The sequence below is a fragment of the Salvelinus alpinus genome, chromosome 6 (genome assembly GCF_045679555.1).
Source record: "Salvelinus alpinus chromosome 6, SLU_Salpinus.1, whole genome shotgun sequence".
In the NCBI taxonomy this organism is placed as follows: Eukaryota; Metazoa; Chordata; class Actinopteri; order Salmoniformes; family Salmonidae; genus Salvelinus; species Salvelinus alpinus.
Window position 1 is genome coordinate 75,911,457 of NC_092091.1, and position 26,815 is coordinate 75,938,271.

At 41.0% G+C, this 26,815-nt stretch overlaps 1 protein-coding gene and 1 pseudogene across 1 annotated transcript; both read right to left on the reverse strand.

The window, feature by feature from the left end:
- Nucleotides 1-3,130: 3,130 nt before the first annotated feature.
- Nucleotides 3,131-4,934, reverse strand: LOC139577886 (erythroblast NAD(P)(+)--arginine ADP-ribosyltransferase-like). The gene is made up of 3 exons (XM_071405018.1): nt 4,724-4,934; nt 4,351-4,442; nt 3,131-4,001 (listed from the first exon to the last, which is right to left on the reverse strand). The coding sequence occupies exons 2-3, from the start codon at nt 4,426-4,428 to the stop codon at nt 3,261-3,263; spliced, it is 819 nt and encodes a 272-aa protein (XP_071261119.1). The 5' UTR covers nt 4,429-4,442; nt 4,724-4,934; the 3' UTR covers nt 3,131-3,260.
- Nucleotides 4,935-15,462: 10,528 nt separating this feature from the next.
- LOC139579324 (erythroblast NAD(P)(+)--arginine ADP-ribosyltransferase-like) lies at nt 15,463-16,567 on the reverse strand (annotated as a pseudogene).
- Nucleotides 16,568-26,815: the final 10,248 nt, after the last annotated feature.

The following is a 26,815-nucleotide window of genomic DNA, read 5'->3' on the forward strand; positions in this document are numbered from 1 at the left end:
AAGTAGTGGAGTTGCTTTTAGTGAGATGTAATTTGTATCTTCTGTAGGTTTATACCAGATGTACACAGTGGATAAAGAGGACAGAAATACGATATTGCTCAATGCTTTTCATTGCTGGTTTTAAGTTCTAGTGCACATGACAACAAATCAGAACTTACGACCAGAGACGTCATGCCCATAGGGGAAACAGGGGCACGTGTCACCTCACATTTGCCCTGTTAAAAAAATACATACAGTACATTTGGAAAGTATTCAGACCGCTTGACTTTTTCCACATTATGTTACGTTACAGCCTTATTCTAAAATGGATTTAAAAAATATACATTCCTCGTCAATCTACACATAATACCCCATAAGGACAAAGCAAAAACAGTTTTTTTAAATTTTTGCAAATATATAAAAAATTTACAACTGAAATATCACATTGGCATAATTATTCAGACCTTTTACTCAGTACTTTGTTGAAGCACCTTTGGCAATGATTACAGCCTCGAGTCTTCTTGGGTATGATGCTACAAGCTTGGCACACCTGTATTTGGGGAGTTTCTCCCATTCTTCTCTGCAGATCCTCTCCAGCTCTGTCAGGTTGGATGAGGAGCTTCGCTGCACAGCTATTTTCAGGTCTCTCCAGAGATGTTCAATTGTGTTCAAGTCGGAAGTCTGGCTGGGCCACTCAAGGACATTCAGAGACATGTCCCGAAGCCACTCCTGCATTGTCTTGGCTGTGTGTTTAGTGTCGTTTTCCTGTTGGAAGGTGAACCTTCGCCCCAGTCTGAGGCCCTGAGCACTCAGGAGCGGGTTTTCATCGAAGATCTCTCTGTACTTTGCTCCGTTCATCTTTCCCTCAACCCTGATTAGTCTCCCAGTCCCTGCCGCTGAAAAATATCTCCACAGCATGATGCTGCCACCACCATGCATCACCGTAGGGGTGGTGCCAGGTTTCCTCCAGACGTGATGGTTGGCATTCAAGCCAAAGAGTTCAATCTTGGTTTCATCATACCAGAGAATCTTTTTTCACATGGTCTGAGAGTCCTTTAGGTGCCTTTTGGCAAACCAAGCGGGCTACCATGTGCCTTTTACTGAGGAGTGGCTTCCATCTGGCCTGACTGGTGGAGTGCTGAAGAGATGGTTGTGCTTTTGGAAGGTTCTCCCATCTCCACCGAGGAACTCTAGAGCTCTGTCAGAGTGACCATCGGGTTCTTGGTCACCTCCCTGACCAAGGCCATTCTCCCCGATTGCTCAGTTTGACCAGGCAACTAGCTCTAGGAAGAGTCTTGGTGGTTCCAAACTTCTATGATGGAGCCCACTGTGTTCTTGAGGACATTCAATGGTCCAGACATTTTTTGGTACCCTTCCCCAGATTTGTGCCTCGACACAATCCTGTCTCTGAGCTCTACGGACAATTCCTTTGACCTCGTGGCTTGGTTTTTGCTCTGACATGCACTGTCAACTGAGGGGCCTTATATAGACAGGTGTGTGCCTTTCCAAATCATGTCCAATCAATTGAATTTACCACAGGTGGACTCCAATCAAGTTGTAGAAACATCTCAAGGATGATCAATGGAAACAGGATGCACCTGAGCTCAATTTCAAGTCTCATAGAAGGGGTCTGGATTCTTATATAAATAAGATATTTCAGTTTTTTTACTTGTAATACATTTGCAAACATTTCTAAAAGCCTGTTTTCACTTTGTCATTATGGGGCATTGTGTGTAGATTGATGAGGATTTAAAAAAAAAATTTTTTAGAATAAGGCTGTATCGTAACAAAATTAGGAAAAAGTCAAGGGTCTGAATACTTTGCGAAGGCACTGTATATATTTGTTTTTTCTCTCTGTAAAACTACCAACAACAATTTAAGAAGTTGGCTTTAGCTAGCCCAGATAGGTAGGGCTCCCGAGTGGCGCAGCGGTCTGAATCATTGTATATTAGTGCTAGAGGCATCACTACAGACACCCTGCTTCGAATGCAAGCTGTATCATAACCGGGCGGCGTACAATTGAACAGTGTTGTCCGGGTTTGGCCGGTGTAGGCTGTCATCGTAAATAAGAATTTGTTCTTAACTGACTTGCCTAGTTAAATTAAAAACCTCATACTGTAACTAGCTACCAAGAAGCCATTTCAGGCTATGAATCAAGTTATTATTATTTTTACATAGAATTAAGAGCAATGATTATGGCTTTAGATTACAGGAATAATCTCACAATGCCTGGATAGGTGTTCAACGTATCAGTTAACCACATCATATAATATAGGAAACTGATTCCCGATTACGCGGTCGATGACTTGGCCAGCAGCCATTAGTTAATGGCTGCAGCCTGTTTTCAATATAGACGGCCTGGAACGAGACCATTCTCTCCTCGTTGTAGTTGATAGATTGAGTGGTACTAAGCTCTGACCTCACAGACACTGGAAACTACTAACCCTGCTACTGTTCTCCCTCCCATCTCACTCTGACCTCACAGACACAGGAAACTAGTAACCCTGCTACTGTTCTCCCTCCCATCTCACTCTGACCTCACAGATACAGGAAACTACTAACCCTGCTACTGTTCTCCCTCCCATCTCACTCTGACCTCACAGACACTGGAAACTACTAACCCTGCTACTGTTCTCCCTCCCATCTCACTCTGACTTCACAGACACTGGAAACTACTAACCCTGCTACTGTTCTCCCTTCCATCTCACTCTGACCTCACAGACACAGGAAACTACTAACCCTGCTACTGTTCTCCCTCCCATCTCACTCTGACCTCACAGATACAGGAAACTACTAACCCTGCTACTGTTCTCCCTCCCATCTCACTCTGACCTCACAGACACAGGAAACTACTAACCCTGCTACTGTTCTCCCTCCCATCTCACTCTGACCTCACAGACACAGGAAACTACTAACCCTGCTACTGTTCTCCCTCCCATCTCACTCTGACCTCACAGACACAGGAAACTACTGACCCTGCTACTGTTCTCCCTCCCATCTCACTCTGACCTCACAGACACTGGAAACTACTAACTCTGCTACTGTTCTCCCTCCCTCTCTCCAATCATTTCAAAGCCATGAATAAGTGTCATTACTTTGTACAACTACTGTATGTTGAATAATGTGTTGGAAAGTTGGAAAGTTGGAAAAGCTCCGCTAATGTTTTTGTATTTCCTGTATTTGTGGGCGGGAGCGACGGTGGATGGGGATGCCAGGGGCTGCAATAAAAACTGCATTTCATATTTGACTGAAAGCAGAACAAATGTGTTGCTGTTTTGATTTTATTCTCCTTGGAGTGGTCCAACCATCTTGCATTTCAGGTCACTTTTTCCTTTCTTAGTACTCTCCAGTTTGTAGACGACGTCACACCAGAGGTCTTTCTTGTCTTTTCTCTTCAGCACCTCTGTAATTTTGAACACCTCGTAGGGGGGAATCAACACTTCTTTCTCATCTGGCAGCTGAGAGTACCCCCCCAGTGGGGCACCAAAGTAGGTGATGATCTCAAAACAGCAGCGAGTTCCAAAGTGTTCACCAGCGATTTTCTTGTCTAAAGAGCTCGTGGTGAACTGTCCGAATCGCATTTCAGTATTTCGGACTCCGTGGAAAGACACGTTGGTTCCTCGGAAGGTTTGGAAACGCTTGTTTTTCTTGTTCAGGATTCGTAAGGCATTGGTCAGAAGGAAGTGCAGGGAGTGGTACTTGAATGTTGTGCTGTAGCTCTTCTTTTGGGTACGAGTGGCCTCGTTGAATGACTTGTACATTTGGGAGTATTCAGTCACATACACCTGGATTGCCAGGAAATAGATTTTAGACAGTGCTCTGTTCGGTTTTGGTTTGTAACGGGCCTCAGCATCGGTCCAAGCCTGGTTGAAATCTTTGTTATTTAGTCTCTCTGTTGGCAGGTAATAGTCACGCACCTTCCTGAACATCTTCTCCTCACAGCCCTTGTAGGAGTCATCAACAGAGTCTGGAGCCATGTTTAAAGGGATGTTGCATTTTAGACCATGCAGAGGGAGACTGACCTTTAGTGAATGGAAGAGAGAAAAATAGACAAACAGGTATGAAACAAGAAAATGCAAATACAATTATGATGAGAGACAAAATATAAGGCTGGCCATCAGTCATAATGTCTTCACACACTTAACTTTATCCATACTAAACATTTGCCTGTTATTTTGATCATTTAATCACGCTCTCTCTTCCCCTCTCTCTCTCTCTCTCTCTCTCTCTCTCTCTCTCTCTCTCTCTCTCTCTCTCTCTCTCTCTCTCTCTCTCTCTCTCTCTCTCTCTCTCTCTCTCACTCTCTCACTCTCTGTCTCTCTCTCTCTCTCGTTCATATTCAAATGCACTCAAAATAGTGTTGTATCTTACCATCTTTGAGTCCACACCCGGAGTCCAAGCATGGAAGACCCACAGCACAGAAAAGGTTAGGATGTTGTCTCTCCTCATGACTTTAACAACACCTGTAGTAAAACAACATGTAGAGGAGACCACACCAATCAGCATAACAATATCCAACATGATACAACATAGCTTTGATATTATCAACTATTTAAAAATTGATAGGAGTTACTGCAATGCCACCATTTAATGAAGCCGCATTTTACAGAGATTACAATGAGGTTTACGGTATTTTTTGCACTTTGTACAACGATTTAGCACTACAAAAATGTCACCCTGTATCTTATATCCACTGTTGTTGTAACATCTTATCAGAATATAATGATATGATAGATGGACTTACCAGACTGGAGCACGATAGAGGTTGTTTTGTATTGTTCAGCTTCAGGACGTGTTTTTGCACACTACCTGCTAAGATCTACTTATACCTGATCAGAGATCTGACTTGACAAGCAGACATGACCACAGACCATGTTCCCACACTGAAGCACCAAGATAACATCTGCACAAAGTCATGCAAATCTTCATGTCTGCACACGTACACATGTATGAGGATGTACACAGCTCTACCTTGGTTCACCACAGGGCCATTTTACACTAAAAGTGACGCTTCTGAGAAAGAGTTAACATTCCCCCTTTCTGACGCTCCCCTCGACCCCAAATCCACCACTGCACCGTGTGGTCAGTTGTCATGGTCACAGTCTCTCAGGTTGTGTGACTGTTAATGACATCACTGGATGAGTTCCAGACATTTGTCAGTAACACGTAGGAGTTGGCAAGACAGCACAATTCTTATTTTCTGATATTTTCCCCCTCAGAACCCACACTACAGTTTGAGACCCTCTTGATGGTGTGACACAGTCATCATCAGAGTTTAATGTAAACCACAACCACAACACAAACAACCTGACAAAGATACATTCAGTTTCCCAGATGTAACTATGTAGGTGTTATCATTACTGTATAAGATATTCATGATCATTTCCATCTCTTAGAGATATTGTGTTTTATAGTGGTGTCAAAACAAAAGTTAGTGTCAAAGTAACCTGTGGATAGACAGTAGATGTTATGACAGTTAACCTGTGGATAGACTGTAGATGTTATGACAGGTAGCCTGTGGATAGACAGTAGATGTTATGATGTTAACCTGTGGATAGACAGTAGATGTTATGACAGTTAACCTGTGGATAGACAGTAGATGTTATGACAGTTAACCTGTGGATAGACAGTAGATGTTATGACAGTTAACCTGTGGATAGACAGTAGATGTTATGACAGTTAACCTGTGGATAGACAGTAGATGTTATGACAGTTAACCTGTGGATAGACAGTAGATGTTATGACAGTTAACCTGTGGATAGACATATGTTATGACAGTTAACCTGTGGATAGACAGTAGATGTTATGACAGTTAACCTGTGGATAGACAGTAGATGTTATGACAGGTAACCTGTGGATAGACAGTAGATGTTATGACAGTTAACCTGTGGATAGACAGTAGATGTTATGACAGGTAACCTGTGGATAGACAGTAGATGTTATGACAGTTAACCTGTGGACAGACAGTAGATGTTATGACAGTTAACCTGTGGATAGACAGTAGATGTTATGACAGTTAACCTGTGGATAGATAGTAGATGTTATGACAGTTAACCTGTGGATAGATAGTACATGTTATGACAGTTAACCTGTGGACAGACAGTATATGTTATGACAGTTAACCTGTGGATAGACAGTAGATGTTATGACAGTTAACCTGTGGACAGACAGTAGATGTTATGGCAGTTAACCTGTGGATAGTCAGTAGATGTTATGACAGTTAACCTGTGGATAGACAGTAAATGATATGACAGCTAACCTGTGGATAGACAGTAGATGTTCTGACAGTTAACCTGTGGATAGACAGTAGATTTTATGACAGTTAACCTGTGGATAGACAGTAGATGTTATGACAGTTAACCTGTGGGTAGACAGTAGATGTTATGACAGTTAACCTGTGGACAGACAGTAGATGTTATGACAGTTAACCTGTGGGTAGACAGTAGATGTTATGACAGTTCATTGCCACCCTATGGCCTCTGTTGTCTTTGCCAGTCAACAAGATGGCTTCTGAAAGCTTCCTTCATAACCAAGTCCCACCCCTCTCTCTACTGCTGCTGCTTACAATTTTAAACCAATCAGAGAACAACCTGAGAACAAGTGGAGTTGTTTTTTAATGAGATGTAATATGTATCTTCTGTAGATTTACACCAGATTTACACATGGTGGGTAAAGAGGACAGGAGATGTAATATGTATCTTCTGTAGATTTACACCAGATTTACACATGGTGGGTAAAGAGGACAGGAGATGTAATATGTAACTTCTGTAGATTTACACCAGATTTACACATGGTGGGTAAAGAGGACAGGAGATGTAATATATATATTCTGTAGAGTTACACCAGATTTACACATGGTGGGTAAAGAGGACAGGAGATGTAATGTGTATCTTCTGTAGATTTACACCAGATTTACACATGGTGGGTAAAGAGGACAGGAGATGTAATATGTAACTTCTGTAGAGTTACACCAGATTTACACATGGTGGGTAAAGAGGACAGGAGATGTAATATGTATCTTCTGTAGATTTACACCAGATTTACACATGGTGGGTAAAGAGGATATTACTCAATGCTTTTCTTTATTGTTTTTTATACACACATTCTAGTGCACATGACAACAAAACAGAACGTACCATCAGAAACGTCATGGGGCATGTGCACCCTCACATTTGTCCTGTAAAACAAATATAGATATACAGTTCCAGTCAAAAGTTGGGTACACCTACACATTCAAGGGTTTTTCTTTATTTTGACTATTTTCTACATTGTAGAATAATGGTGAAGACATCAACACTATGAAATAATACGGAATCATGTTGATGTCGTAACCAAAAAAGTGTTATTTCAAAATATATTTGAGATTTGAGATTGTTCAAAGAAGCCACCCTTTGCCTTGATGACAGCTTTGCACACTCTTGTGTGTATGTATGGTCCAAATACTATACCTCTCCCACATCTAGCTAGGACTCCCTCCCACCCGAAGGCCCAACTTCCTGCCTCCCTGCCTTTATCCCATCACTAACACACTTACCACAGTACGATGAATGGGCAACAGGGGGAGCCAAAAACTAAGGTGCACTAATAACAAGGGATTATATCTCAATCAGGTAAATATAAATCATTAAGGTACGTACCTAATATTTCATCACATACATTCATATATATATATATACACACACACATACATGATGGAGCTCTGAATGTTCCGTCTTTTATATGTCTAAAACAGCTTTAACATAGACTCTACCAAACATACATTCTACCAAACTAGTATCTCCCTACACTACTTCAAACAAACTATGATTTGCAAAGGTAAGTAGCCTTGTCTGAGCCAGAACAGCAAGAGGCCATCTTCGGTAACATGAAGAAGCTTGATGTACAAGTACGCCCCCTGGACAGGATGCTAGTACTTAAGGCCTTATCCCCTGTTAGAGCCAAATAGCCAATTTGTATTTGTATACAATAACCAGAGCATTATTAGTTATATTATCAGTGTGAAGCGGTTATTGGAGATGAATACCCCCCTTGCGGCCGGTGCGATGGCTACGGGAGGAGGAAAGGTTCTTTTGAGGGAGGAAGTCGGGCCTACGAGGAGGAGTCTTGGTTAGACGGGGGAGCGGTATAGTTTTTTGACCGCACTTGCTCGCACTTACTCACATGATTTCTTGAATTTACTGCACACAATAGCCTTCATTTATTGCACTTATAAGTTATTAGAATTAGAGGAATTATAAGGAACATTTTTGTTCCCCCATCTTTTATATTAGAAAGTCTGTAAGTTTTAAATGCTTGAACGAAGAAGCATCCTTTTGCTTGTAAACTTGTAATCTGAAGTGCCCCACTGCCATCCTTTCTACAGACGTGCAGTAAAGCCTGCGGTGGGGGTGTGTCCCAAATAGCCCCTCTCTCGCCAGGGCAGGGGTCATATTTATTGGATGGAATAGAGACAATATACCATTACATCCCCAATCCATCTTTTGAATGCAGAGTGCCAATCAGAGAGGCATCAGGTCCCATTTGTCCTGAGTTTTTGGTAAGACTCAACTCTCTTTCAGTCTCAGGGCGGACACTCTAACCACAAGGCCACCGAGTTGGTTTTGTGTGTAATATCCATTTCATAGGACTTGTGTCAGAAAGCTCATATTCCACACCCAATGGTTTGCTTTCTCCACCACTTTATAGGACAGGGGTCGGCAACCCTGTTCCAGGAGAGCCCCAGGTACTGCAGGGTTTTGTCCCAACTAGGCACCACCCTGAGCTACTGAGCTAATTGATCATCTTAGTGATTTCCTAAATTCAACACACCTGGTCTTCCAGGTTGGTTAAATTAAAAACATCAAGTGCCTGCAGAACTCCAGGACCAGGGTTGCCTACCCCTGTTATAAGGTCTCTCTACAGAGATAAACAGTCCCCTTAACAGACATGCACATCATGACCCCAAACTCTCCCTCTGCACTGTGTGGTCACTGGTCAGTCATGATTACGGTCACTTAGGTCGTAACAAAGTTATGGATGACCACTGGTTGCTATTTGTCAAATTTCCAGGAAAAGGTGTGTTTAGTTCAGGCGGAACCACATTTGTGAATATGTTTGCAGCTCTTTGAGGACGTGTGACCATAATCTTCTTGATTAAATGACAGTGAACTTACCAGAACTGGAGCCCGGAAGAGGTTGTTTAGTAGAAGACTTCCGGTTTCCTGTCTGCAGACTGTCTGAAAAGGTTTACTGATTTTATTATTTTTTAGATATATTTTTTTTAACCTTTATTTAGCTAGGCAAGTCAGTTAAGAACATATTCTTATTTACAATGACGGCCTACCCCGTCCAAACCAGGACAACGCTGGGCCAATTGTGTGCAGCCCTATAGGACTCCCAATCACGGCCGGATGTGATGCAGCCTGGATGCTTGGTCAGAGAGCTGGCTCTATAGGTTAATACCAGATTTACAGGCAGTGTATAAAGATGACATGTGACGTAATCATTCTCAATACTTTTTTTGATTGATTTCAACAAAAGCTGCAGGGCATATTTAAAGTTCCTTTATTTCGATATTTTAAAACCAAATGAAATGACAATGTCAGGAAAGAAAATCATACAAGCACAGAGAGTTGTTCTTAACAGGATCATTACAACTGTGATATGGAAAGTGGTTAAGATTCCTCATTGTATTGTATCATTGTTTCAGGGCAGAATAATCAGTGAAATACAATATTTATCAACATAATAAAGAGCATTATGTAGTCTGTATCCGATGCTCTGATGAATGTATAAAAGCTGCTTCTCAGATTTGATTCTGCTCCATTGTAAACCCATCTGCAGTTCAGGTTGCTCTTCGATATTCCGGTGCTATTCAGTGTGTAGACGACATCACACCACGTGTTTGTCTGGACAGCAGTGACTCTAAAGACCTCATAGGAAGGGATTAAAACCTCACTCTCATTGAGATAGACAGAGTAATATGTCAGGTTAGCACCGAAACGTGTGTTGATCTCAAAGCAGGACGTGTTGCCAAACATATGTAATGACTTATTTAAAGAACTGGAGGCAAAGATCCCGAAACGGATCTTTTTGTTTAGAACATTTCGATCAAAATACACCTTGGTTCTACGGTAGGTGGTCCTACATGTTCTTTGACTTTGTTTGAGAATCTGCATGGCGTCAGTTAGATAGAAGTGCAGGGAATGGTACTGGAATGATGTTCCATACTCATATCTGCCTTACTCCTGAACCTGTATAAGCTCACATCAGCAACACCTGATCTGGTGCTGTGATTATTGATCAATGGTTCAGAGACATGGGAGGAATGAATATGTCTTCTGAAATAGGATACTTGTTATTTGGCCATTGGCTAGTTTTATTGCAAGGAATTCTAATTGGTCAACCACAGGCTAGGGCTGGGTTATAAAACTACATGCTGTTCCTTTGCTCTGTGGAGAGAGAATCACTGGAGAGAATCACTGAGAGAGCATCACTGAGGACATGGAGAATGACCATCTACCTACCTGTATGGTTTGTCCTCTTTGAATAAACCTATTTTCCTTCCCCTGATTTGCTTTGGGGTTTGTGTTATTGAAGAGTAACATACATTGCTAACACAGGGGTCTCAGCAGGGTCAGGCAGCCAGGGAAGACAAGTCTGGTACAGAGGTGATATACATTTTTGCAACAACACTTTATTCTCTCTGTGCAGCAAACACTGGACAAGCCAGATGCTGTGTTAATGCAGTCTGACAAACCTCCAAAGTTCATTTCCAAACTGTATCAAGGGTTGATAGAGGCTTTTCCCGATGACACAAAACATGTAAAACAAAAATGTGAGGAAGACCTGGGAGAAGCTATTGATGATGATGAATGGATACATATATGTATGAATGCTCAGTCATGTTCATATCATCAGACATAAATTACTGCAGTTTAAGACCATCCGTAGAACGTACTATATGCCAGTGAAACTGAATATCACGCACTCAGAAATCTTATTATTCTGCTGGAGGTGTAAAGGACAAAAGGGGACACATATTTGCATATGTTGTGGTCTTGTGAAGGCTGGCGGAATTCTGGCAACGAGTGTGTTCTTTTATCTCAGCATGTCTACAGATTCTCCCTTCTCCCTGTTTTTGTTTACTTTGATATGTTGATACTGGACACTGTTATTAGACAAAACAGTGTAACCTAGCATTGATAGTGGCAAAAAAATGAATTGCCATCAATTGAAAGGATGGTTATCCTCCCACAATGTACGGAAGAAATGTCAAGTTATGTACAGTATCACTAGATTTGTTTGAAAATTAGGGGGATACTGTGCAACTTTTATAAGGTCTGGATGCTTTATATGGAATACCGTACGCCTAAAGGAGTCTGTATTGAAAACATGCCCACGTCAGGGGAGATATCTATATAGGCAATCCCTAGCTGCTGGGCTGCTCAGTCCTGGACCTGGGGGTCTGCTGTACTGTTGTCACTCTGGACTTGGCCCAACACACCTCAAACCAATAATGAATGTTTCACTAAGATCCTAAAGCTGAGTGGGGTGTGTTGGGTTGGTGCGCTACAGGGCCGTGGACCCCTAGGGGCAGGACAGGGTGGCCCAGCTATATTGTGTGCAACTAAGAAGAGCTCTACAGTACTATTAGGCCTATGATATGAATTATATAGACGGTGTACTGTTTCTGTGTGTTAATGTGTAGGTGTATGTGTGTTTTCAACTTTTATTTAATGAAGCTGCCAGTTAAGGACTTGTGAGGTGTCTATATACATGTATATACACTAAACACATTTTTTGTACACAGTATATTTTACAATAGTTGATTTTTGTTTGTTTTTAGTTCCATCCTTCAGCTCCTCACAACCCCTCCCATCTGTCTCTGAACACCATCCAGTTCCTATTTGCCATATATTTGATCAACTGTGCTGTGATGTTTCACAAATCTTCTGAACCTTTCTATTCTCATAGATTCTACATATTGTAAAAAAAAAAATAGTTTTATTATATTATTGATCGATTGACTATGACTTTTTAAATCGGCCAGCAGTGCTATTTGCAGAGGAGGACATAACTTTCCAGGGGGTCTGGAGGTCCTCCCATTTCTGACGGCATCTAAATCACATTTCCTGCATTTCTACACAATCTAAGATGACCCACGGCCCTTCTAGACGTCTCTATTTAGAACAACAAACAGTAAGCAAAAATGGCTGCAGTCATCAAGCTAGGTGAGAGATTATTTCATATGTTTAAATAGGGGCAGCAAATTGTCCTCATGGAGAGCTGCAGTACTGTGTGTGCAGGGTTTTACTCCAGCCCTGCTTTAACACATCCAATTCAAATTAGTTAGTACCTTGATGCTGTTTGTAGAATCAGGTGATTAGCTAATTTCCTGACGATGGCTTATCGCTCTTCATACTTGGTGACTTCAACCTCCCGATGTCTGCTTCCATTAATTTCTACTTAACTCTTTCTTTCCCCTCTTTTGACCACTCACAAGGCAGGCAATACTCTTGACCCCACCCTTCCCCAGTCCCACTCACAAGGCAGGCAATACGCTTGACCTCATCTTTACTAGAGTCTGTTCGCCTCCTAATCTCACTGCAACCCCCCTCCAGGTCTCTGATCACTACTTTGTTTCCTTTTCTGTCTCCCTTTCCTCCAACCCTAACCACTCAGCCCCTATCTAGATGGTCATGTGCCGTCGCAATCTTCATTCTCTCTCTCTCTCTCTCTACTCTCTCTTCTATCCTATCATATCTCCCTTCTGCAAAATACTTCTACCGCATTTTCCTGATTCTGCCTCTTCGACCCTACACTCCTCCCTTTCCGCATCCTATGATTTACACTGTCCCTTTTCCTCCCCTCCTGCTCCGTGGCTGAGTGACTCCTTGAGAGCTTACAGAACAGGGCTGCGGGCAGCTGTGCAAAAAAGAAGGAAAACGTCACTTCCGGAGGACCTATTGTCCTTTCACTCCCTCCTCTCTACCTTCTCTTCCTCTGTATCTGATGCCACGTTTTATCACTCTAAATGTGAAGTTTCTGCCTCTAACCCTAGGAAACTATTTTCCACGCCCTCCCTCCATCTCTGAGGAGGACTTTGTCAACCACTTTTAAAAGAAGGTTAATTAACGACATCCGCTCCTCATTCACTCAGCCAATTGAGTCCAATGGCCCCACTCACACAGAACTACCCTATGCCTTGACCTCTTTCTCCCCTTACTCTCCAGATGAAATCATGTGACTAGTGCGGTCCGGCAGCCCGACAACCTGCCCACCTGACCCCATCCTCTCCTACCCGCTCCAGCCCATATCAGGAGACCTTCTCCCATTCTCACTTCCCTCATCAACTCATCCCTGACCACTGGCTGCGTCCCCTCTGACTTCAAAATGGCCAGTCGCTCCCCTCCTCAAGAAACCAACACTCGACCAGTCTGACATCTAAAACTATGATATTTATTCCCGAAACACTTGAGCGTACTGTCTCTGACCAACTCTCTCGCTATCTTTCTCTGAATAATCTTCTTGACCCTAACCAGTCAGGCTTTAAGATGGTTCACTCAACTGAGACTGCTCTTCTCTGTGTCACGGAGGCTCTCCGCTCTGCCAAAGCTGACTCTCTCTCTCCTCTGTTCTCGTCCTCCTAGATCTATCTACTGCCTTTGACAATGTGGACCATCATATCCCCCTCTCTACCCTCTCAGGGCTGGGCGTCTAAGGCTCTGCACACTCTTGAACTCCTCCGACCAGGTGGAATGGAGAGGATCTGTGTCAGCACCATATACTCTCACTACTGCTGTCTCCCAGGGCTAGGTTCTAGTTTAAAATGTGTTAGAGCAGGGCTGGAACAAAAGCCTGCATACACAGTAGCTCTCCAAGAGGAGGGTTGTCCACCTCTGGTGTAAAAGGATACAAAACAGTAGTTCTCCAGGAGGAGGGTTGTCCACCTCTGGTGTAAAAGGATACAAAACAGTAGTTCTCCAGGAGGAGGGTTGTCCACCTCTGGTGTAAAATGATACAAAACAGTAGTTCTCCAGGAGGAGGGTTGTCCACCTCTGGTGTAAAATGATACAAAACAGTAGTTCTCCAGGAGGAGGGTTGTCCACCTCTGGTGTAAAAGGATACAAAACAGTAGCTCTCCAGGAGGAGGGTTGTCCACCTCTGGTGTAAAAGGATACAAATAAACTTTCCTCTTCTTCACTTGGAGTTAGTGTGCTCTTTTTTACAGGTTTGCACTGTGGGAAGCAATGTAAACCCTGTCTCAGAGACACATATGGAATAGAACATACATTTGCATGAACTTCAGGCGTCTTTAAGATGCTGCATCTGTCTGCAAGGCAGTCACAGCCTCTCCTCAGTGCTTCTGAGAAATTACACTTATATAGAGAACCCGTCACACAAAAACAGACACACACACACATACACCCACACAGGCAGGAAACACCATACAGCTTCTGAGAATTGTTTGTTCATACTTCTTTCATACTGATCTATGTGTGAACATGACTAACAGCAACACCACTGCTGATACTGAGAAAAGGTGTGTGTGTGTTCGTGTTATTGTGTGTGTGCTTGCGTATTAGTACTGAGAGACCATTAAACCTCATAATCTTTCCCCTCTATTCAAGGACCAATAGCCAATATACCACTAATCAATCAATTGATTGATCGATCAGTCGATATATCAACCAATCAATGAATCAACTATCAGGGAATAAGCAAAACAGCAATAAGGCAAATCTTGAGGCCCCAAGTATACTATTTGGAGCCAATCAAGGACGGCAGAGGCGGGGCACCACCTGCTATGAGAATCCGCTGGTGATGGGTGACATGCCTGTGGGCCAATCAGGGCGGGGCACGTTGTGAAGAAACGTCAATTGAGGTATGTGTATTACAGAATAAACCAGGTACCGCTTGTAGACTTCTTTCTCTGTTGGTCTCTACCCAGTTCTTATTGTCCTTTCTGATTTCCCTCTTATTGGAGACAAAATGTCTGGGGGGGGGGTGTAAAGCAAGACAGTACAGTAAATATCCCCCCCACCAGTTGGTATTTTCCAGAATCAGTTTATTGGACAGTTAAACTTGTGGCATGTTATACTACATCTTAATCAGTGGCCCATGTAATGTTGTATCTTCAGACTGTCTAAATGTAGTACAGTGAAAATATATGGTGGATAGCAAATGAAGGACAAAGATCTTGTGAATACAGCCAATATTTCCGATTTTTTAAATGTTTTACAGCGAAAACACCACATATATTTATGTTAGCTCACCACCAAATACAAAAGACAGACAGACATTTTTCACAGCACGGGTAGCATGCAGGTAGCATGCACAAAGCCAAAAGGACGAGACATACTGCAATCAAGCTCAATGATTTTGTTTATTCATTTTGCCACAAGATGCAGAAGGCATATAAGTGCTTTAAAGTCTTCTATGGAGTCTAATACACAGGTTAATCCAAACATCTTATTAATCACTATTTCTGGTAGTCAGGAGGAGTTTCTTATGTAACATCCACCAATGAACCAATTAACGTAATACAATGAAAGCTTTAGACACTGAAGACACGTTGTTTGGCTTCATTTACTTTAAGAAGGATAAGCAGCGTAGTTGTTAGGTCAATGTTAGGTCAATGTTAGGTCAATGTTAGGTCAATGTTAGGTCAATGTTAGGTCAATGTTAGGTCAATGTTAGGACAATGTTAGGTCAATCCTCTTTAGGGACAATGATTCAAGATCAAGATTGATTTTCTTATTTAATAGTTGACTTGTTAAAAATGTTACAATTCGGGTTACTCAGTGTGTTGATACTCTTTAGTTTGTACACAACCAAAGGTTTTCATCATTTTCTTTCTTCAGCACGGCAGTAACTTTGAACGCTTCATATGGTGGAATCAACACCTCCTTTTCATAATTTCCCATCCCTGGGTAGGACTTCAGATCAGCGCCAAAACATGTCTTTATCACAAAGCAGGACTTCTCTCCAAAATGTGTCAAGTTCTTTAGGAAAGAACTGGAGGCAAAGAGGCCAAATCTGATTTCCTTGTTCACTTCACCTGCAAACTCCATGTTGGTTCTCCGGTATGTGGTGTGACAGCCCTGTTGGTTTTCTTTTAGGAGGCGGAGAGCATCAGTCAGCAGGAAATGCAGGGAGTGGAACTGGAAGGAGGTTGTGTATTCTGTTCTATTAGTCCGGACTGTTTGGTTGAACGCTCTGTATATCTTAGGTTGACCTCCTGTGTAAGCACAGATATCCTTGATATGATTGTGACTAAGTTTGTCTAGTTTTTGGTTCACTATTATTTTTTGTGGCACATTTTTCTGCTTTCGTCCAGGCTTGTTCAAAGATCCCTCTTGCATTGGTTTCATTTCGAAGATATTCCTTCACCTTTTTGCCCATTCTTTTCAATGCAGCCTTTATACATGTCGTCAACAGACTCAGGGACCATGTCTAAGGGTATGAGGGAATTGAGACCAGGCTGACGGAGATGAACCTTCAAAGAGAATGGAGGGGAATAACAGGCAATAACTGTAAAAACAGAGGAATATTTTGTAAATATTTAAATTATCATTCTCTCTTCTCTCTTTCTAAAATTCATTAATTCAAATTCAATATGTTTTAATGGCATGAATAATGAGGTCAACTAGCCAAAGCAAAGTGATACACACAATTATAAACAACAGTGACAACAATAAAAGTAGTAGCTATAATACTATAATAATATATACAGTACCAGTCAAATGTTTGGACACACCTACTCATTCAAGGTTTTTTCTTTATTTGTACTATTTTCTACACTGTAGAATAATAGTGAAGACATCAAAACTATGAAATAACACATATGGAATCATGTAGTAACCAATAAAGTGTTTAACTTTTTAGGGCTGCAGGGGCAGTATTGAGTAGCTTGGATGAAGGTGCCCATTTCAAACGGCCTCGTACTCAATTCTTGCTCGTACAATATGCATATTATTATTACTATTGGATAGAAAACACTCTCAAGTTTCTAAAACCGTCTGAATTATATCTGTGAGTAAAACAGAACTCATTTTGCAGCAAACTTCCTGAAAGGAAGTGGAAAATCAGAAATTGATGCTCTGTTCCAGGGAATCCCTATTATTTTGCTTTATATGTATTAGTATATATGCACTTCATACGCCTTCCACTAGATGTCAATAGGCAGTGAGAGAAGAAATGGAGTGTATAGCTTGATCTGAGGTCGAATAAGAGCTCTTGGCATGATGTGACACCAATTTCCTGTCTTCAGGAAGGCGCGAGAAAAGACCCTGGATTGCCTTCTGAAAAGCTGTCGTTATAGACGGGTACCATCTCCGGCTTTAATTTTATTTGACAAATGTGACAATATCATCGTAAAGTATGTTTTTTCAATATAGTTTTATCATATTATTGACATTTTTTCAGGAGGTTAGACGTTATCCTTTCTCTGCGTTTGTTGACGATGGACAGCTTCGCGCCACTTGGCTAGTCTGCTTGCTAATTCAAGAAGGAAAAAGGCCGTTCTAAATCCAAACAACGATTGTTCTGGACAAAGGACACCTTGTACAACATTCTGATGGAAGATCATCAAAAGTAGGACCCATTTATGATGTAATTTCATATATCTGTCTGAACATGTTTATTATTAGTTTGCGCCCAGATTTTGGGCTCTCTCTCGCCATAACGTAATCTGCATGTCGTAGTGAAGTTATGTTTAGAATTCTAACACGGCGATTGCATTAAGAACTAGTGTATCTATCATTTCCTATACAACATGTATTTTTTAGTAAAGTTTATGAATAGTTATTTGGTCAGAATAGGTGAGTGTCATAAAAATATCCGGACATTCTGGGAAAAAGATGCTAGGTTAGCACAATGTGTAACCACAGATTTCAGCTCTAAATATACACATTTTAGAACAAAACATAAGTGTATTGTATAACCTGATGTTATAGGACTGTCATCTGATGAAGCTTATCAAGGTTAGTCAAAAGTTATATATATTTTGCTGGTTTGTTACGAATTCTAACTTTTGCTGCTGGTAAATGGCTTGTGTTTCTGGCTATTGTGGTAAGCTAATATAATGCTATATTGTGTTTTCGCTGTAAAACACTTAAAAAATCTGAAATATTGGCTGGATTTACAAGATGTTTGTGTTTCATTTGCTGTACACCATGTATTTTTCAGAAATGTTTTATGATGAGTATTTAGGTATTTCACGTTGGTGTCTGTAATTACTCTGGCTGCTTCGGTGCTTTTTTTGTGACGGTAGCTATGATGGTAGCTGTAATGTAAAACTGATTTATAGCTCAAATATGCAAATTTTTCGAACAAACCATAGATTTATTGTATAACATGTTATAAGACTGTCATCTGATGAAGTTGTTTCTTGGTTAGTTTGGTTGGTTCTTGGTTAGTTAGGTTGGTTTTGTGCAAGCTACCTGTGCTGTGAAAAATGTCTGTGCTTTTTTGTATTTGGTGGTGAGCTAACATAAATATACGTGCTGTTTACGCAGTAAAACATTTTAAAAATCGGACATGTTGGCTGGATTCACAAGATGTTTATCTTTCATTTGCTGTATTGGACTTGTTAATGTGTGAAAGTTAAATATTTCTAAAAAATATCTTTTGAATTTCGCGCCCTGCACTTGAGCTGGCTGTTGTCATAGGTGTACCGACATCGGGCCTGCAGCCGTAAGAAGTTTTAAACAAATGAAAATATATTTGAGATTTGAGATTTTTCAAACTTGCCACCCTTTGCCTTGATGACAGCTTTATACACTCTTTTGGCATTCTCTCAACCAGCTTCATGAGGTAGTCATCTGGAATGCATTGTTGTGTTCGTTTCATGTTAATTCAGTCTGTGTTCCCGGTCCAAAATGACCGCCCCATTATAGCTGATTATAAATCCATAATAACACATATATGATCACCCAATGTTGTGTTAGATATTTTTATCAACTTAAGTTCTTGTGAACATTACAAGTTTTGAACTTCTATTTGCTATTCATGGCCTGTAGGCCTCATTGACCTGAGCTCATACAACTCGTTTTAGAAGAAAAAAAGCATAATGTATAGATTATTTTGACTATAACAAATACTCAGATGAAACACATGGTGCTATTTATCACAGACTACTTTTTGTCAAAGTTTAACAAGGACTCTCTCCTCCTCACCAGTGTCATGATCAAAGATAGAACCAAGAGCCTCACATACAGTACATCGTTTGGTCATTGTGCTGCCACAGAATGAATCGTGAGCAAGGCCTCAAAAAAGCTTTATATACCAGAGCTGTGAGAAAAGTTCTATATATTATTGAAACAATGTTTGAAACAATGTTGCGATTGTTTGTGAGAATGCCACAACAGGTGTGGTTCCCGTGGGGGAAAGATTCCCATGGGGGTTGCCGTGGAAGCCAAGAAGGGGAGTGAGGTGCTCAAACACACATGCGTGTGGGGGTCTGGGAGAGGAAGTGTGTCCATCTGATGAATGGGCATGTCCCTGAACTCTATTTTATACACTAATTGTAGTCACACCCATTCATTTCTAATGACCAGACATTTTTGACCGGGAACACCACCGGTGTAAAAAAGTTAAATAAAACACCCAAAATGTAATGAAAATCATCAAAATGTATTTTGTTTGTTCAGATGCCCTTTGTGGACAACGTCCTGGAACCTTATGACAATCAGATGAAATGAACTACATTTGTCAGAGAGAAAACTTGTAAGTCGTCCAATTCGACCGGAACACAGCAGGAGGGTTAACAGGCGTGCCTTGTTTAAAGTTAATTTGTGGAATTTCTTTCCTTCTTAATGTGTTTGAGCCAATCAGTTGTGTTGTGACAACATAGGGGTGATATACGGAAGATAGCCCTATTTGGTAAAAGACCAGTCCATATTATGGCAAGAACAGCTCAAATAAGCAAAGAGAAATGACAGTCCATCATTACTTTACTGTTAAGGCTGCAAGCCCGACACCGGGACACCTATGACAACATCCAGCTCAAGTGCAGGGCGCGAAATTCAAAATCTATTTTTTTTAAATATTTAACTTTCACACATTAACAAGTCCAATACAGCATTTGAAAGATAAAAATCTTGTGAATCCAGCCAACATGTCCGATTTTTTAAATGTTTTACAGCGAAAACACCACGTATATTTATGTTAGCTCACCATCAAATACAAAAGAGGGCAGACATTTTTCACAGCACCGGTAGCATGCAGGTAGCATGCACAAAGCCAACCTAAATAACCTAGAACTAACCTAACTAACCTAGAAACAACTCCCTCAGATGACAGTCCTATAACATGTTACACAATAAATCTATGTTTTGTTCAAAAAATGTGCATATTTGAGCTATAAATCAGTTTTACATTACTGCTACCATCATAGCTACAGTCAGAAATAGCACGGGAGTAGCCAGAGTAAATACAGACACCAACGTCAACTACCTAATTACACATCATAAAACATTTCAGAAAAATATATGGTGGATAGCAAATGAAAGACAAAGATCTTGTGAATACAGCCAATATTTCCGATTTTTTAAATGTTTTACAGCGAAAACACCACATATATTTATGTTAGCTCACCACCAAATACAAAAGACAGACAGACATTTTTCACAGCACGGGTAGCATGCAGGTAGCATGCACAAAGCCAACCTAAATAACCTAGAACCAACCTAACTAACCTAGAAACAACTCCCTCAGATGACAGTCCTATAACATGTTACACAATAAATCTATGTTTTGTTCGAAAAATGTGCATATTTGAGCTATAAATCAGTTTTACATTACTGCTACCATCATAGCTACCATCATAGCTACAGTCAGAAATAGCACCGAAGCAGCCAGAGTAATTACAGACACCAACGTCAACTACCTAATTACTCATCATAAAACATTTCAGAAAAATGTATGGTGGATAGCTAATGAAAGACGAAGATCTTGTGAATACAGCCAATATTTCCGATTTTTTAAGTGTTTTACAGCGAAAACACAATATATCGTCATATTAGCTTACTACAATAGCTAACATCACAACAGCATTGACTCAAGGCAAACGGTAGCATAGCACAGTTCGACAGATATATATGAAATAGCATCCCAAATTGGGTCCTTATCTTTGTTGATCTTCCATCAGAATGTTGTACAAGGGGTCTTTTGTTCAGAACCGTCTTTGTTTGGATCCAGAACAAACTATTTCCCTCTTGAATTAGCAAGCACACTGGCCGTGCGGCGCTAACCTCTCCTTCTTGAAAAAATTCTTCCAACGCATCACGTATAAAGTCCCGAATAAATTTCAATAATATAATTAAACTATATTGAAAAAACATACTTTAGGATGATATTGTGACATGTATCAAATAAAATCGAAGCCGGAGATCATATTCATCTATAACGACCGTTTTCCAGGAGGCGATTCCAGGTCCAACTTCGCGCCTCCGAAAAAAAAATTAATGGCGGACCTCTCACTCCAAGAGGATGTATTCATTCTCTGAAAGAGATAATCAACTCATTTCTGCTCTCACTTCCGCTTGACACCCAGGGGAAGGTGTATGATGTGTTTCTACAGTCCTAAGTGACATGCCCTTTTATAGACAAGCTCTTGAAGAGAGACCTCGCTTTTGGAAATCTCACTTCCGGATAGGAAATGGGCTGTAAAAAGAGTTCTGTTTCACTTAGAGACATAATTCAAACGTTTTTAGAAACTAGAGAGTGTTTTCTATCCAATAGTAATAATAATATGCATATTGTATGAGCAAGAATTGAGTACGAGGCCGTTTGAAATGGCCACCTCTTTCCAGGTTACTCAATGCTGCTCCTTCAGCCATAACAGGTTAAGACATGAAGGTCAGTCAATCCGTAAAATATCAAGTGCAGTCGCAAAAACCATCAAGTGCTATGATGAAACTGGCTCTCATGAGGACCGCACCAGGAAAGGAAGACCCAGAGTTACTTCTGCTGCAGAGGATAAGTTCATTAGAGTTACCAGCCTCAGAAATTGCAGCCCAAATAAATGCTGAGTTCAGACACATCTCAACATCAACTGTTCAGAGGAGACTGCGTGAATCAGGCCTTCATGGTCAAATTGCTGCAAAGAAATCACTACTAAAGGACACCAATAATAATAAGAAATTTGCTTGGGCAAAGAAACACGAGCAATTAGACTGGTGGAAATCTGTCCTTTGGTCTGATGAGTCCAAATTTCAGATTTTTGCTTTGGTTCCAACCACCATGCCTTTGTGAGACGCAGAGTAGTTGAACAGAAGATCTCTGCATGTGTGGTATCCACCATGAAGCATGGAGGAGGAGGGGATGGTATGCGGGTGACACTGCCTGTCATTTATTTAGAATTCAAGGCACACTTAACCTGCATGGCATTCTGCAGTGATACTCAATCCCATCTGGTTTGTTTTTCAACGGGACAATGAGCAGCCAACAAGTGCTCAGTTTATGTGGGAACTCCTTTAAGACTGTTGGAAAAGCATTCCTCATTAAGTTGGTTTAGAGAATGCCAAGAGTGTGCACAGTTGTCATCAAGGCAAATGGTGGCCACTTTAAAGAATCTCATGCCTTAAAAATCCTTCTTTAACCTGTCTCCTCCCCTTCATCTACACTGATTGATGTGACATCTATATGAGATCATAGCTTTCACCTGGATTCACCTGGTCAATCTGTCATAGATAGAGCTCTTTATATTTTGTATACTCAGTGTCCACTGAGACAGAGAGGCGTTGTTTTATTCAAATGCTTTCTCCGGTAAGATTGACGTATCTTGCTGTCAGTCAAATTATAAATATTTAGAGACCTTCCCACAGTTTGACTTTGTTGCATTTAGGGGAGCTCAGGTCTCACACTTGTTGCTGAGCCCCCCCACCTGTAATTTGCACTCTGAATGTAACCAAAGAAGTTGCGTGAAATTAAAGAGTAACAGATAATTGGAAGCCATCAAGCCTCACTCTATCATTAATTTACAATTTATTTTAATAATAAAACCAGCCAGGAAACTCCTTAGTTATGACTTGTTTATTCAATGTCAGACTGATCAACTATAAGCAGAGCAAAGAGTGCAAAGGGTGGCTAATTTGAAGAATCTAAAATATACAATACATTTTGATTTGTTTAACACTTTTTTGGTTACTACATGATTCCATATGTGTTATTTCATAGTGTTGATGTCTTCACTATTATTCTACAATGTAGAAAATAGTCAAAATAAAGAAACTCTTGAATGAGTAGGTGTGTCCAAACTTTTGACTGCTACTGTACGTGTATATATATATATATATAACAAATAGAAAAAAGAAACAAATAAATATATAACACAAAAATGTAATACTGTAATACCTCTCGCTTCTACACACTTCACACCACTCTATACATAGTCACTTTAATAACTCTACCTACATGTACATATTACCTCCACTAACCGGTGCCTCCGCACATTGACTCTGTACCGGTATCCCCTGTATATAGCCTCGCTATTGTTATTTTATTGCTGCTCTTTAATTATTTTTTACTTTTAACTTAACACTTTTTTTTTCAACTGCATTGTTGTTAAGGGCTTGTAGGTGAGCATTTCACTGTTGTATTCGGCACATGTGACAAATACAATTTGATGACTCCACATACTGTTCTCTCTCTCTCTCTCTCTCTCTCTCTCTCTCTCTCTCTCAAAATAAAATTTACCTTTAAGGGCTTTATTGGCATGGGAAACATATGTTAACTTTGCCAAAGCAAGTGAAGTAGATAATAAACAAAAGTTAAATAAACAATAAAAATGAACAGTAAACATTACATTCACAAAAGTTCCAAAATAATAAAGACATTTCAAATGTCATACTATGTGCAAATATTTCTCTCTCTCTCTCAAAATAGTGTAGTATCTTACCATCTTGGAGTCCACACCCAAAGTCCAAGCCTGGATGAAATACAGCACAGCAAAGGTTAGGATCTTGTGTCTTGCCATGATGTCAACATATATTGGTCCAATGGCAAAATGTAATGGAGATTAGTTGCCTTTTAAGATACAGAAACATCATTCAAATGTTCAGCAATCAGAGAGCCTTGTTATAAAACTGCTCTTAAGGTTATTTTCAGGCACAATTACCGGGCACAATTACCCATCAAACCACAAACACCAGCACACACACACACACACACACACACACACACACACACACACACACACACACACACACACACACACACACACACACACACACACACACACACACACACACACACACACACACACACACACACACACACACACACACGTAGCCAAGCGGTTAAGAGCGTTGGTCCAGTATTCGAAAAGTTGCTGGTTTGAATCCAGTAGCCGGTAAGGTAGAAAAATCTGCCATTCTCCCCGGGTGCCGATGACGTCGATTAACGTAGGCCCCTGCATCTCTCTTATTCAGAAGGGTTAAATGTGGAAGACACATTTCGGTTGAATGTATTCAGTTGTGCAACTGACAAGGTATCCCTTTTCCCTTCACATACTCACACACATAGTGTGGTGCCTAGTTGGGACACTCCTGGAACAGGGTTTTCTATCCCTGGCTTAGTCTAAGCTTTGTCTGCCAATCATTCCGTTGAGTTAAATACTGCCCTCTTCTGCCCAGAATGCACCGCGTCTAGACTGAAGGCCTCTGTGTACATTAGTGTGTGTTTGGTTTTCAGTGGTCTCTCCTGCCAGTGTCCAGGGTATGATTTAGACAGTATTCCAATATTCTAATAATGCTGGTTATGGTTGTTACCTTTACATTGTTATGACTGAGATGTGAGAGACCTGGTAGGTTGACAGGGTTCCATTCCTTTGTTATGACTGAGATGTGAGAGACCTGGTAGGTTGACAGGGTTATATTCCTTTGTTATGACTGAGATGTGAGAGTCCTGGTAGGTTGACAGGGTTATATTCCTTTGTTATGACTGAGATGTCAGAGACCTGGTAGGTTGACAGGGTTATATTCCTTTGTTATGACTGAGATGTGAGAGACCTGGTAGGTTGACAGGGTTCCATTCCTTTGTTATGACTGAGACGTGAGAGACCAGGTAGGTTGATTGGGTTCCATTCCTTTGTTATGACTGAGACGTGAGAGACCAGGTAGGTTGATTGGGTTCCATTCCTTTGTTATGACTGAGATGTGAGAGGCCTGGTAGGTTGATTGGGTTCCATTCCTTTGCCATGACTGAGATGACTGACACAGGCAGGAAACACAAAATGACATCCGAGAATTGTTTGTTCACACTTCTTCCATGCTGATCTACGTGTGAACATGACCACCAGCAACACCACTGCTGATACTGAGAAAAGGTTCCCATAGTAACAGTACAGAAAGACCCTTAAACCTCATCATCATCCTTCTCCTCTAATCAGGGACTGATTCAGGTCTGGAATACTGATAGAAAATATACCCCTTTAATCAATCAATCACCCAGAATAATGGAACGCAGCACTGCAGTGAAGCTTGAGGCCCCCAGTCCAGGGTTTCCCAACCCTCTTCTCAGGGACCAACAGACGTGTCACATTTTGTTTTTAGCCCTAAACTGGCACACTTGATTCTGTCTACCAACCATCAACCCCTTGACTAAATTAAGCAGGTGTGCCAGTCTGGTGATCCCTGAGGAGAGGGTTGGAAAGTACTGAACCTTAACATTATTATTTGTTTTGTTAGTACTGAACCAAGTAAGCAACCCTGGTCCTGGAGTGCTGCAGGCACTTCATGTTTTTGATTTAACCGACCAGGAAGACCAGGTGTGTTGAATTTTGTCATTCACTTAACTGATCAATTAGCTCAGTTGGTCTGGTGTGGAGCCTAGTTGGAACAAAACCCTGCAGCACTCCATGAACAGGGTTGCTTACCCTTGGCCTAGACTAAGCTTTGTCTGCCTATCATTCCTTTAGCTGGTTGAGTTAAATACTGTCCTCTTCTGGCTGCTGTGAGGAATGCACCTTTTCAAGACACTAAGGCCTCTGGGTACATTAGTGTGTGTTTGGTTTTCAGTGGTCTCTCCTGCCAGTGTCCAGGGTATGATTTAGACAGTATTCCAATATTCTAATACTGCTGGTTATGGTTGTTACCTTTCCTTTGTTATGACTGAGATGTGAGAGACCTGGTAGGTTGATAGAGTTCCATCATATTGTGTTCATATGGTGAGGTCTTTCTGATCTGTGGTGGAGACAAGGAAAGGAGACAAGGAAAGGAAGCAATCTGGCATTAGTGTTTGGAAACATTGCTGCTGAATGTGTGAAGTTTATATTGGAGTCCAGCCACTGTATAGATGGAATAGAGATCAACATAGGTCACATTCTAACACACACTCACACAGGCATAACACCAGCAACACCACAGCTGATACTGAGAAAAGGTGTGTGTGTGTGTGTGTGTGAATGCGTAACAGTACAGAAAGACCCTTGAACATCATCATCATCCTTCCCCTCTAATCAGGAAATGATTCAGGCCTGGAATACTAATAGCCACTATACAACTTTAATCTATCAACTGATTGGCAGTTGTGAAGAGACGTCCAGAATTGACTTAATTGAAGTTAGTGTATTACCGGATAAACCAGGTACCGCTTGTACACTTCTTTCTCTGTTGCACTCTCTGTGTCTCTCTCTGTGTCTCTCTCTGTGTCTCTGTCTCTCTTGCTCTCTCTCTCTTTCTCTCTCTCCCTCCCTCTACCCAATTCTTATTATCCTTTCTGATTTCCCCCTTATAGGAGACAAAATGTCCAGGGGGGAGTATGTTGTAATATTTAGTCTTTTGTTGTAATTGTTGTAACCCATTGTTTGCTGTTGCTCCACAAATAAAGAAATTACAGTAAATATCCCCCC

Excerpts from the sequence above, each read along its gene's own strand:
- LOC139577886 (XM_071405018.1), bottom strand. The coding sequence starts at position 4,428 with ATGAGGAGAGACAACATCCTAACCTTTTCTGTGCTGTGGGTCTTCCAT. Across the intron at positions 4,002-4,350 it reads CGGGTGTGGACTCAAAGATG|GTCAGTCTCCCTCTGCATGG; the intron begins GTAAGATACAAC and ends CATTCACTAAAG.